At 46.3% G+C, this 14426-nt stretch overlaps 1 protein-coding gene across 1 annotated transcript in view; it reads right to left on the reverse strand.

The window, feature by feature from the left end:
• The window catches only part of LOC149326722 (BTB/POZ domain-containing protein 9-like), a 65762-nt gene that overhangs the window by 26277 nt on the left and 25059 nt on the right, over positions 1 to 14426 (reverse strand). The window contains exons 4-5 of the mRNA XM_089562741.1: positions 5626 to 5748; positions 2659 to 2800 (exon numbers count right to left, since the gene is read on the reverse strand). Coding sequence (XP_089418867.1) covers positions 2659 to 2800; positions 5626 to 5748 — 265 coding nt within the window. The remainder of the gene's footprint in view (positions 1 to 2658; positions 2801 to 5625; positions 5749 to 14426) is intronic.

Raw genomic sequence — 14426 nt, forward strand, 5'->3', positions numbered from 1 at the left:
TCAGCACCAAGAGCGATGCAACAGAGCCGGGTAGCAAAAATGCAACCACACTGATATCTCGTTTGTCTCGCCTTTAATTTATAGTGCGATGCTTTGGTTTCGATTGCAAGTCGACCCCCCAACTTCGGATTTTCAAAATTTGAAAAATAGGTCGACTTACAATCGTGCAAATACGGTATGTCTTTTTTTTTATCTCCTGAGTCGTCAGTAGACTTATTTGTATTCATTTTGGGATCCATGACTAGCCTCTGGCTAAGGATTCTTGAGGGTCTTTGTGTAATTACATGTGTGCTTTGAAAGAAAGAAAGAAAGAAGTCTTCGGAGCAATAGCGCAAACCGGACAAGGGACCAAGAACGAGAACACACACACAGCGAGAAGAACGGGAAGACACACAGCGCTGTGTGTGTCTTCTCGTTCTCGGTCCCTTGTCCGGTTTGCGCTATTGCTCCGAAGTATGAACCAACAAGCCCGAATTTCAACGTTGTTAAAGAAAGAAGGGTTTAAAAGGGTGGGCTTCAACCCGTACAGGCAGTTGGGGAATTCAGCCCCTCGGGTACCTCACGTGAATGTGATCGTCTGCCGTCCCTTGTACACGTCTCTGCTGCAACTGCACTGCCGTCAACTCCAATCACCACCGTGACCACGAGGTGCGAGATAACCTTTTTTTTTTGTCTCACACATATATTCCTGATAAGCTTTGTGTGTGTAAACTGCAGTTTGTGAACTTCTCTCAATCCGCATGACACACAGGCCATTCGGCTGAACTAAATTACTGCATCTCAAGGCTGCGTAAAAATTACGAGGAACTTTAGCGGCGAAAGTGGTGAAAGGCGAAAGCCTGAGTGCTGCATTCTGCTACGCGATTGTTCACTTCACATTTTGTTGGTTCAATGATTAATCAATTAATGACGCTTAAGCTTCGCCTTTAGGAGTGGAACGCGACAGGAGTGGAACGCGAACGCGACAGCGACAGCGCTACCAGGCAGCCCAGGGAACACCACCACCCGTTCGGCGCGATGCGTTGCCCTTTGAATGCAACGCTTTTTGAGGAAAGGTTCTACACCTTGCTCGTGGGTAAATTGGTTTTTGAGGAAAGGAAATGTATCTGTCTCTCATATCTCGGTGGACACCTAAACCTCGCCGTAACGGGAAGGGAGGAAGATGGGAGTGAACGAAGACACCATATTCCCTAGACACGCCTTTGTTCATTCCAAACCATCGAGCTGGCATGGCGGAGTGGTAGCGCGCTCGTCTCGCACTCCGGACTCCGGGGTTCGATTCCCGAGCTCGGCCAATTTCCTACTCGGTTTTATTTATCTGGTCTGACTAGAAAGGTTATTTAGGCTAATTGGTTAAGTAAGTCCCACTAACTTGGAGCATCACTATACAATCCCTTTAATTGGTGGCATGGTTAGTAGCCAAAGTACAATTGGCCCCGTTTGAAATTCGCGCACTGTGACGTCACGACCGTTTCTACCAATTGAAAAGCGTGACATTTCTGTCGACAACTTCTGCTTACAACTATGAGGCATTAAAGGCTTCTGCCTTAAAAGGAAGGCAAGGATCTGTGCCTTGAAAAGGCACACCGGTCTTAGATCTATTTTTCCTTATTTTTTGTTCAATCCTAATGAAACTGCACCACCTTACTCAGTTTATCTATACTGATTTCAACAATGAAATTACCTTTCTCATAAATTAGTCTGTTCGAAAGATAATTAATTTTATTCAGTCAGTTATCAGTACCTCGGTGGAATAAAAACTGGCCTATAAAAAATAATTTTAATTTATGCCTACATAGTGTGGTGAGTAAAGGGTGCAATAATCAAAACCACTTTTCCATTTTACCCTCATTGGTAGTTTTACAGCACTTGGAATATCTATGTTCAAGGTGTGCATGTAGTGCATCGATAAACTTTGCGAAATTATATAAATTTTTGAAGTGCGATTGAACAAATCTGCTTCGATTATGGCACACACTGTGCCTTCAGCTTCCCTTAGCAAACAGTATGACATCTCTGTCTGTCCTAGATGTTGAGACATCGACACACTGAGACAGCCAGAAGCCCAAAATTTCCACGCCATTAAACTGACTGCTGCAGCATAAATCCAGCGCACATGATGATAAGAACGGTAAACTGGGCTAGTTGGTAGGAATTCATTGAAAACTGCGCAAAAAAAAAAAAAAAACGAAGACACAGAACGACACAGACACAGAACGTGTCATGCCTTCTCGTTCTGTGTCTTCGGTTTTTTTTGCGCAGTTTTCAGTATGAACCACATGATGTGAATTTAATGTTGTAGCCAAAATGCTGATTTCTTGAAGGAAAAAATTGGTACAGTTGGAAGATAATGGCTGTACATCCCATGAATGTCCTTTTTTGAGAATCGATTTTTCTGTCATTTCTTTGTCTCAAAGACCAGTGTCCCCCTTTAACCCGCTTGAGGCAGACGTTCGTGAGGACTGGTGTGCTGGCTGGAGGCACGTTGCTAGCGTGTGTGCACCGTACTCGGGCTTCTAGGTAACACATCAGCTTGTCTGCTCCCACACATCGAACTACTTCGCAGTCTCCTGATAAATACTATGGGGTGGTCCACAGTAGCTGCGCAAGAGGGAGGACAGAAAAGTGAGGAGAGAGGAAGAAGAGAGGGAGACTGACGCAGGCACCCCCGGTAGGGGCGGTCGGCATCGCGTGTCTCCGTGCGGAGCTTGATGGCGTCCAGCAGGGTGTTGGGGCAGACCAGCCCCGTGGGGCGCACCACGTTGAGCAGCTCCTGCACCGTCAGCAGGGGAAGCCGAACCTGCAGGGGAAGAAGACCACCCACTCAAAACAAGAACACTGCACCCCCCCAAACTTGACAGAGAGACTCCGTTGCGCTCTCATATAGTGTGCAGATTAAACACCTTAAAGGTTCAAAAGAAAACATTCAGTGCACCTTAAAGGTGCACTGAAGAGGAATCTGAACTTGTCTTTTTGCCACGGGAACTCGATCTACACGTTCCCAGCATTCTTAGAAACTTCGATTTATTGCCCTGTGTGGCCAATTTCCCTAATTAAATCGAATTAACGTCTGGCTCCCGCCTTTTTTTTTTTTAATTCTGCCTCGTATGGTGGGCGGAGTCGACCAACGCGTGGAGTGCCTTTCACCCAGTCCCGTGGCGGCTTGCCGCTCTGCCATCGGCGGAGTAATACGTAGTAGTCCGTAGTAGCAAATAGTCCGCACGTATTTTTTATTTCTGTGGGCTTATTTTGCGGCTATATTATCTGCGAATGAAACTATTTATTCATGGAAAGCTAAAAAACAAAATAAAGCGAAAGCAAAGCCTCCACGGAGCTGGCTGAAAGGTACTTCACGCGTTGGTCGACTCCGCCCATCGTACGAGGCAGAATTAAAAAAAAAAGGGCGGGAGCCGGACGTTAATTCGATTCAATTAGGGAAATCGGCCATACAGGGCAATAAGTCACAGTTTCTAAGAATGCTAGGAGCGTGTAGATCGAGTTCCTGCGGCAAAAAGACAAGTTCAGAATCCTCTTCAGTGCACCTTTAAAGGGGGGATGAGGGGATCAAAGGCAACTTTTCTAGTTTTCCACTTGGAGCGATGAAATTTGGCAGACTGGCTAACATTGACCGTCAGTCTACAGCAAGACATTTATTTGCAGAATATGATATTGTTAGCTTTGACCATCACTGTGAACATCGCTTGTTGCATGTTTTCTATTTTTCTCAACATGACACTCAAAGTTTCCTTCTTTCTCTAGCGCTGCTGCAGCCTAGAGCTACTTCTTCAACTCGAATTTCCCAACCCTGGTTCGTTCCATTTTTTCGCACTCAGTACAAACTGCAATCATTAAAACACAACCTACCGGTCTTGCTAAATAAACTCAAACAAGTAACCTTCAAATCGCCAAAGCAACTACGAATACACTTTTCACAGTTGTAAATGAGAGTATCATTGCAATAACAAATATTCTACCATGTCTCTATTTCCTCGTGCATTTTTGTTCATAGCGTTGTGAATATTTTCTTGTGCTGCTCGAAACCGACGTCTGCTGTTGCCTTTGTAGACGGCTCCAGGGCCCAGTCAAGTTGCTGGCTGCAACTTTTAGCCCTGGAGACCGTCCAGTATTCTGGTAAATAAATATGAATTGAATTGAAAACAGCATCATACAATCAGGTATAAAGTTTCACAATTACACCTCTAATAGGTTCCCTCTGATCACTGTTCATGTGTTGTCCCCATGTTGCTTACTTGTGGAATGCCTCGCATGACAAAAAAAGCAGGCTACAGGTCTGTAGATGCTTGCAATATATTTACTAAGACGTGTGGCGTAAACAAGACACTCTAAATTTTTTTTTAGCTTCTCTGCTCTTTTTTTTAACCCTTTGAGGGACAAATTATTTTGAAGAAAACTTTCCCAGGTGGTCAAATTACTTTATTGCGGATCTTGAATCTACAAAATGTATATAATCGAGAATAAATAGTAACAAAAATTAGGAACAGTACTTTGGTGACAGCATCACTCACAACTGGAAAATGTTCAATAGAATAGAATAGCAACGGTGATAAGCAAGCTAAGAGCAGCACCAATAAAGATAGAAATCAACTTTCGCCGCCTCTGCAAAACAGTGCCCACAAAGAGAAAACACGTTTCGCGTGACTCCGTTGCGATCCCGCGGCGGAATCGAAACCGCGTAGGCGCGTTGCCACAGAGGGCGAGAATACCTCGCGAGCAACGGTGGCAAGCAAGCTAAGAGCAGCGCCAATAAAGATAGAAATCAACTTCGGCAGCCCCTGCAAGATAGTGCTGACAAAAAGAAAACTCAAATTTCGCGTGACTCCGTTGCGATCACGCGGCGAAACCAAAACTACAAAAGGGTGTGTTGCCGCAGTGTGTGCCACCGCGCTAAAGCTAGACATAAGTTCTGCTTATCTCCGTAAGAAGGCAGCACAAAATTCAAACACTTCTTGTAAGTCCCAAGAGGTGGCAGCACCCCCCAGTGAGCACACATTGTTCTTTTGGCGCAAAATTTCAAACGGAAGATCGAAACCGTACCCGTACGGCAAAGACCTTGTGGGACATATTCGGCAAAAACCTTCAAAGGGTTAAAGGAGACAATATGCACCTTCTCTTCATGTCTAGAATGTATCATGCTCTAATTACCATGCAATAAAAACATGCGAGCCTAAATAGTAATTCTGAGACTCTCGACGCAGACCACATTTCAGTGATCACAACAAACCAAACGGGGTAAAATTCCATGCTTTCCATGCTTTCCACGGGCAAGGTATTAAGCTCAGAACAAACTTTCGAGAAAACAAGCCTGAAAATTCTAAGCGAGCACACACTCTCTACGTGTAGATTTTGTTTGGAGCGCTTAAAGTTTATTTCTGCGTGAAATATTTCAGTACAACATAGAAACAGTGCTGGAGATGCCAAAAAGTGTACTGCTCACAAATCAATTTATCCTAATTGTATATCATAAGACAAACAAATTTTCTGCTCCCTTCAAATTTTCTGCACCGTATTCTTGTCGGATCCTTGCGTTGCAACGCAACTAGTCCTTCCCAGACCAAATGACTTTCTGGGACGGGGGACGGGGTACTCGGAACGCTGGTCCTTTACCTTGTCCAGGATTGGCCGGGGCTGGACGTTCGGGTTGTGACCGGCCCAGGAACAGACGGCCCGGAAGATGTCCACCTCCGGAGCAAAGAACGAGTCCCGCCCAATCATCTCCTCCAGGACCGACTGCAGTGCAGGTAAACAGGAAGTCAGGGCAGGTTTTGGCAAAAAATTTTAAAACCGAATTCTCTCGGCAATAAACTCATTTTCGTCTCCCAGACAAATTCTACGCGTGTCAGGGGAAAACCATGTAGCTCTTCCTCACTGTGTTCACACACCGAGCGTTGTGTCACTGAAAGGAGACGCCTCATTTTATTTGCACCGTTTCTTCATCATCATCATCGTCATTTATTTATTTATTTGTTTATCACACCCTCAGGGCCATTACGGCATTACAGAGAGGAGTGGTTACAAAACAAAAAAAATTTAACCAACAAACAGGAGTTAAGGAAACAGACAAGGTACAAGCATGACTTCTACACATACTTTATTAGCTAAGGCATTCAAGAAAATAGAAAAAAGGGGGGAAAAAACGATAACACTGTATAAAATGAATCTTAGTTAGACAATGTTAGCTATGACATTCTTGAATAAATGATGATGGGTGATGGCGGCCGTCAAAGGAAGGAAGGTGAAGTTGAATGAGTGGTCATTCAATGTGCATGGTACGAATGACTGGAAAAAAGTTTTTGATCTGCAGAAAGGGATGTCAACCTCATGAATGTGATTTAGTTTGGTGATAGGTCCTGAGGTGGTGAGATAAGTTCAGCATGAAACTGCAGGTGATAGAATAATTTGTGAAAAAAGCCGCCGCGGTGGCTTAGTGGTTATGGTGCTCGGCTGCTGACCCGAAAGACGCGGGTTCGATCCCGGCCGCGGCGGCTAGAATTTCTTTGGAGGAGAGATTCTAGAGGCCCGTGTACTGTGCGATGGTCAGTGCACGTTAAAGAACCCCAGGTGGTTGAAATTTCCGGAGCCCTTCACTACGGCGTCTCTCATAGCCTTAGCCGCTTTGGGACGTTAAACCCCATAAACCAACCAACCAACCAATTTGTGAAAAAGGCACAGGCGAAAAATTTTGCGACATGATGATAAGGATGGGCTTGGGCAGGGCATGTAATGCAAAGGCAAGATAACCGCTGGTCCTTGAGGGTAACGGAGTGGATTCCAAGAGAAGGCAAGCATAGCAGGGGGCGGCAGAAAGTTAGGGGGTCGGATGAGATTAAGGAGTTTGCGCGGGCACGGTGGCCGCAACTGGCGAAGGACAGCAGCGTCAATTGGAGAGAAATGGGAGAGGCCTTTGCCCTGCAGTGGGTGTAGTCAGGCTGATGATGATGATGATAAGGATGGTAAGTTACGGCTAGATTTCATGGCACTGATGCTTGCTGTTCTGGCATAGTTTGAAAGAATGAAGCGACTAGAATTGTACCCTTAAAGGTCCCACCTGGGACATTACATAAGGGTTGGTTGGTTGGTTTATGGGGTTTAACGTCCCAAAGCGACTAAGGCTATGAGAGACGCCGTAGTGGAGGGCTCCGGAAATTTCGACCACCTGGGGTTCTTTAACGTGCACTGACATCGCACAGTACACAGGCCTCTAGAATTTTTCCTCCACAGAAATTCAACCGCCGCGGCCGGGATCGAACCCGCGTCTTTCGGGTCAGCAGCCGAGCACCATAACCACTGAGCCACCGCGGCGGCATTACATAAGGGGTGGGGAAAGACAGTGGTGTGAAGCTAGCATACAAAAGCATGTTAACATAAAAAAGAACGAAAATAACAAGTTTGACATCAAATTAACATCAGGTAACCCAAATAATACGAAATATGTGACAAACAAAGTAGTAGGATATAAAATTAAACCTAAAATGCGCGGAAATTCTTTCAAATGATGCATTAGATATTAGAATACACAGATCCTGATGTGGTGTTTGCTGCGACAGCGAAACAATTCCCAACTGAATTTCTTCTCTCATCCTGTTTCAGTTTCGTCAAGTGAACGATGGCTTTGATGTGCAGTTGATCTCTGTCATGTGACACATGAAAAAAACCTGCAATATGAACATGGATATGCAGTTTGAATTCACTCACTTAGACCAGCCTGCTTGAAGAGCTGGAATGAAAACAGACCAAGTATCAGCAGTTGGATATCAGCTTTTTTTCGTGCCTCAAGTGACCAACTACACGTCACAGGCATCGTTTGGTTCATCATCATCATCAGCCTGACTACGCCCACTGCAGGGCCTCTCCCATGTCTCTCCAATTAACCCTGCCCTTTGCCAGCTGCGGCCACCGTATCCCCGCAAACTTCATAATATCATCCGCCCACCTAACTTTCTGCCGCCCCCTGCTATGCTTGCCTTCTCTTGGGATCCACTCCGTTACCCTTAAAGGACCAGCGGTTATCTTGCCTTCGCATTACATGCCCTGCCCAAGCCCCCATTTCTTCCTCTTCATTTCAACTAGGATGTCATTAACCCGTGTTTGTTCTCTCACCCACTTCGCCCTGTTGGGAATGGGTGTCCGAGCCAGGAAACGGTCGAGGCGACGGAGAGTCAAATGACTTTTATGTACAGTATGTACAAGGGCTTTTACATGATAAAAGGGTCAAGAGCACCACGGGCTAGCACAAAGAAGAAGGGCGGCCCCGGCGGCGAGCGTAGCTCCGGCGTGATGGCTCTTCTGCTGCCCGTCTGCTGCGCGGGTTCACCGTGGCTCCGTTTTTAAAGCCGCCCGTGTCCGTTGCGGCAGCCAGCAGTTCAAATCCTCCAATCAGGTCACGGCACTGGCCACCGTTCAAATTAGACCAATGGTCGAGAGGCGCCGGAGGAGCCCGCACCGACGGAGAGGAGGGGAGGAGGAAGGGTCCGTGTCGGCGCCGCGGGGGCGGTATGAGTCACACTGCAAGCCGGGACATGTCCGCTAGAGTCTGGGCCTGCTTGGAGCGTCGGCAAGCGCGCAGCACTGGTTTCCAGAGAAGCTAGCCAGCGAAATGGGAGCTCCGGCACTACAGCTTGCTTTGGTTGATGGAACCAAAACTGAAACTGTGTCAGCACGAGATTCAATTATAAACTACTTAGTGGCCGAAAGCAAATACCATGTGGTGATCCATGTACTATATTGATGAATTATTTGAAATAAGAAAACATGGAAGCAAAAATTTGGCGTCTACAATGCCTAAAAAAATTTTTTAACCGACGCTGGTGTTCTTATGTTACCGATGCTGGTGTTCTTAATCTTCTGCTCGGTCTGGACAGTAAAAAAGCAAGTGGCCCAGATGAAATTCCAAACGCTTTTCTAAAACGATATGCTGAACCCTGCAGCAGGTACCTAGGTCTAATCTATCGTAAATCTCTTGCCACCTCCAGACTACCAGAGGACTGGAAAGTCGCCAAGGTATTACCGATCCATAAATGAGGCAATACTTCTTTGGTTTCTAACTTCAGGCCTATATCAGTCACTAGTACTGCATGTAAACTACTAGAACATATAATTTCAAAGCACCGAACAGAGTTTCTAGAGCACAACAACTTACTATCGCCTCATCAGCATGGATTTTGCCGCGGCTTATCAACAGTTACTCAATTAACTGAAGTTGTGCATGGCCTAGCTTTAGGTATTGACAATAACAGCCAAACTGACATCATATTACTCGACTTTGCCAAAGCCTTCAACTGCGTATGCCATTCCAAACTAATCGTAAAACTACGGGGTTACATCGGTGATGGGGAACTTATGGCTTGGATTGAAGATTTCTTGCAGCAACGTTCTCAACTCGTTTTGTATCACAACATTCAATCTGAAACGGTACCAGTTACATCCGGAGTTCCTCAAGGCTCTGTCCTTGGGCCACTGTTGTTTCTTATATTTATTAACGACATTACCACCGACACTACCTGTAACATGAAACTCTTTGCAGACGATTGTATAATTTACAGAGAAATCATAAGCCATGAAGATCATGCCATACTTAACAGATCACTGCAAAAACTTTTGGACTGGTGTAATGACTGGCAAATGTCAATTAACAAGGTGAAATCTGTAGCAATTGCAGTAACTAGAAAAAAACAACCATCAAATTTCTCGTATAACATCAATGGTACTCCACTGGCCTTCGTCAACGAACACAAATACTTAGGAGTTACATTAACTAACGATCTTAGGTGGGGCAAACACATTGACAACATCACTTCAACTGCATTACGAAAGCTGTTTTTTCTTAAAAGGTGTCTTCGTCTTACGCCAACTGAGACTAAACTTTTAGCTTATAAAACGTTTGCCAGACCTGTTCTAGAATATGCTAACACTGTTTGGTTTCCTCAGTCTGTAACCAATATTTCACGACTTGAAAAAATTCAACATAAAGCAGTGAGATTTATTCACAACAAGTACAAAAAATGGCCTGGCTTAGCTTATGGTTAAACCTAGGATGCGAAGCATAGTAGCCTAAAAGTTCCCGCTGTTCAGGAGTTTCTTCAGCACGCACTTTCCGTTTGGTAGCATTTCGCCGCTCGAACCGAGTAGAAGTACTCGAAGCTTCATCCTTCACCTCGGCATCGGTTGTCGAACGCTGCCGTCTAGCTGCATACTGTGCACGTCGCTTGGCAAGCCGTACTTCTCGTTCTTCTCCCGTTCCCGTGGCTCTTTGTAACTTGCGCTTTGCGGTCTGGCGAGCCGCCCTCTCCCTGGCCGACATGTCGCTGCTCAACTGACTCAACGAGTGCGTCGCCTTTTGCGTGACGTCAGTATCTCCTAGCAATAGGAGCGGGAGTTAGGCCGCCGGCGGAGGCTGCGCGTCCGCACGAGGCCCCAGCTTTCACAGCTCTTGTGACGTCATATCACGTGGTGCGCCGATGAAGGTCAAGTGGTAGCAACGCGGCCGTGCGCGGCGCAGCAAGGAAGAGCTCGGTTGTGCGAGTAATATGCTTCGCATAAAAACTGACTCGCCAACACAACTAGCTCACCAACACAACGGGCTCGAAACACTATCAACAAGGGCAAAGCGCACGCGACTAAAATTCCTTTATCAGCTTCTTAACAACACTTTTAAGATTGATTCATCAAAGTACATTTCATTGTCACAAAAACGTGCATTAAGAAACCAGCACGCGTATATGCTAACCGAATATCCTTATCACAGTAACACTTTCAAATATTCTTTCTTCACGCTAGCAACAAGGGAATGGAACCGTCTAGACGCATCTATAACTAACGCTGATTCATTTTCAAATTTTTGTTCTGAACTAGAAGGCGCGTTTTAAAACTAGAGTTGTGGTTAGAAAGCTTTTTTTTTTTCAACTTCAAGGAGTATACGATGTGTTATGTCCATGTTTATATTATGTTTATGTTTCTGAACTAGCATGCTTTTTTCTTTGAATTGCTTGTGGAAATCTGTCAAACTTCTTTTCAGTTTTTTTTGAGCTATGAATTGTCTACATTGTTGTTGTCCTTTGTACAGCCGCTTTTTGAAATGTTTATCCTTTACCCTGTATTATACATGTAATGCCCACCTGCTAAGGTCTCAACCAGAGACTGGCAGTATTTCAAATAAATATCAGCTAACCTGTTCACTTGTTCTGGTTCAGATTTCACACAGAAGTGGGTTTAGTGGTATGCTTTGTTTTATACTACATCTGGGACACGTACTTGCTGGACCAGTGAGAACTGATTGAAAGTCCGCATCGTATGCAGCGACGCCAGAACAAAAAAAACAATTTTGTAATGGCTGTACTGGCAAGACTTTCAATTCGCACCGATTCAGGCAAGAACCACACCCAAACGCACCACAAAAAAAAAGAAAAAACCTTACCACTAAATGCCACCTGTGCACAATTTTAGCCTAAACAAGCAGCATTTAAATCGAGGTATTTTTTGTTTTGTTTTTCTTTTTTTATTTTCAGTTTTCTTTAAGCCACACAACACTCAGTACGAACACATACGAAGGAAGCCAACAGCTATCAAAACCAAGGAGCGAAAGGGAATTTTTTTTTTTTATTGGCCACTGTGAAGGGCGCCATCTTGGATTTAAACGGAATCGGCGGGCGCAATCGGACTGGCTTGGCTAGGCTTGGCTATTTGTTCTCCATCGTTGCCATTCGAGATAATGGGATGCTCTCCGTTGCTATCGAGATGGCCTACAAAGGACGTGTGATTGCATTGAAAACAGTACAGCGGGACAGCTGCAGTGTCTGCCACGGCTTGGACGACGCCCCCCACAGTGCAGGGCTGCAAATGCGGTAGACGGGGGGAGGGACTGCATTTGAAGGCGCTCACTTTCGCCCGGGTCTTCCTGTGGGTTACCTCTTGGTCTTTGCGAACGTCATTGCCCCATGCAAACTGACTGTTCTTGCTTTGCACAACGAATTCATTCATTAACGAATTCATTCATTCGAGGCATGACCGCGGAGCGAGGACCTCGGTTCTGGCAGCCTTGATGCCATAGGAAGCATAAGAGGGTTCTCACACAGCTTCCACCCTCTCCGTTCGATGACGTTCTACGTCACACCTGCGGTAACTCAGGACGTTCTACGTCCGCCGCTTACGAATGTGGGTGGCGCTGATGAACACTCTCAAGGTTAGGTTACTTGTAAACATAAATACCCCCAAAAGCAGAAGAGCTGACAGCCGTCGCCGTAGCTCAGAGGTAGAGCACTGGACGCGTAATTCGGAGGTCGTGGGTTCGGATCCCACCGGCGGCATGTGGTTGTTTTTTCTTCTGCTTTTCTAATCAATTAGCTTTAAGCGACAACATATTCAGTAATATTCTTACTTGATCAACACCACAAAAAAAAATAAATTAAAAAAAATCCCCTGTGCTCCTTGGTTTCTGTGGCTGTTGGCTCTCTCATATTTATAACGAGCCCCTCATTCCCCTTCCCTTGTTTGCTTATCTGGTATCAAGGTGTGCTAGGGCGCGGACATGAAGAAAGCACGGACTATGACTCAGATAGAGTCTAATATTATCGCTTGTGGACGGAACATGGGGAGCGACGATTTTCATAATTTTGAAAGGTGGTTTTACGCAGAGAAGTTTCTTTTTTAAGTTCGCGGATTTTTTGGACTGTTCGATTATCGGACCATTTTTCGGGTCCCGCCGAGTCCGAAAAATCGGTTGGCGACTGTAACCAGATTAACGATGAGTCAAGACGACTGATCCATGCCATCGGCTGGAAGGTGTCCTTTGAGGGGCCCTATGTTCTTGAGTTGTATCCAAACATAGCTGGTCTGCGAAGCGACTGTCAAAGTGACACATGGGGCTGCCACTTATACAACACCAATAGCCACAGTAGGCTATAAGTAATTGGGCAGATTCGTGGCCGGGGGGAAGTGTACACTGCATCAGGGCCACGGGATGGCACCTCTGGTCCAAATAAAGCTGGCCTTCGCAGGATGGTGAGCACAGTACAGAGCAGCTGTGCCCCCGAGCTGACAACTTGTACAGTACGGTCCACTGTTAAAGGGAACATGGGATCGCGTTACCCCCACGCTTCGCGAAGCCCTGCTGCCTAGAAGCGGCTAGAATGGGCAGAATCAGATGCATGAACTGAAAGACCAGCCGCCATGCTTACTGCACAAGCGCATTTTGCCGGCAGTTTCCGCAAGTCCTCGGCGGGAGCACTTCGCCAAGTGCGGAGGCCACGCAATTGCATGTTCCCTTTAGTAGTAGACTGTACTGTACAAATGTACAGAGCTGTCTACTTGTGCCATGCGGAATAGGGCGTGCAGACGGGACGATGTTGACAACAAAGCCTGATACAGCTATACTCCATTTCATACATAGCAGGCAACCGCTGCCAAAGCTAGCGCGAGTGTTCGCGCCGGCTAAGTATGTGCGCAAAAAGTAGTTCGCCATACAACCAAAGCGAACACAAGCATATTTCGTAGCAACAAATCTTAAGTGCCTTGACTGGCACCTCCCGGACTTCATTTTACCTCTTGCCACATTTTCGTCCAGCGACTCGTTGAGATTTCGAGAAGCAAACAGTACATGTGGTGGTATGATACGCGGTTGGTAGGGCGAATCGCTTCTACTAAATCCGCGACCAAAAAGCAGTTCACTCTCCGTGAAAATTATGGCCAGAGATCCCGAACACTTAGCGCCTCACAGCTTCGACCAACCATCATTTTCAATGCTACCACATCTTTTACTGCGAAAGCAATACTCCCATGAATGGCCTTTCGCGTAGCGGGGGCCACTTGGCACGTCTGACCTTTAGAATGACCCCTGACGTCATACCATGCCTATTGAGGTCACAGCGTGATGTCATACCAGGAGTGAGAGACGGGCTACCAACTCGGCTCGTCGGGTAATGGCGGCCGCTTGGCACGGTGCGCTGCGCTCCTCCCACTGGAGGCGCTGCATATTGCCACCTAGCATTGCCAGATGGTGCATACAAAGCAGGGCGACGACGACGAAGTAGGGCTCGCAGGTACCCGGCACCTCCACCAGACTGCAGCGTACTTGCTGACGAAGGGGGCTTTAATAGCAGGCACGAAGACAGAGAGGGCCAGGCAAGCTGGGGCAGCAAAGGCGACAGATTCCTCACGGCGCGAGCCCTACTTCGCCGTCCATTACAATACGCCGTTACTTCGCCGTTACAATATGCAGTATAAAACACCTGCTTTCGCAACCTACCAGGCTTAACCAAAGCTAAGCCCCCGCCAATTTTTTATACCGCTCTTTGTATTTGTGCAAACAATGATCGGAGTTTCGAGAAGAATGAATGATGCGTGGCGGAGTAATATGGTAGTTTCGCGGATGCACTACTTCAGCAACCTCCGCAGTGTTGCCTGCTGGAACAGAG

Source organism: Amblyomma mixtum, chromosome 10 (genome assembly GCF_055824585.1).
Source record: "Amblyomma mixtum isolate Tamu chromosome 10, ASM5582458v1, whole genome shotgun sequence".
Taxonomy (NCBI): Eukaryota; Metazoa; Arthropoda; class Arachnida; order Ixodida; family Ixodidae; genus Amblyomma; species Amblyomma mixtum.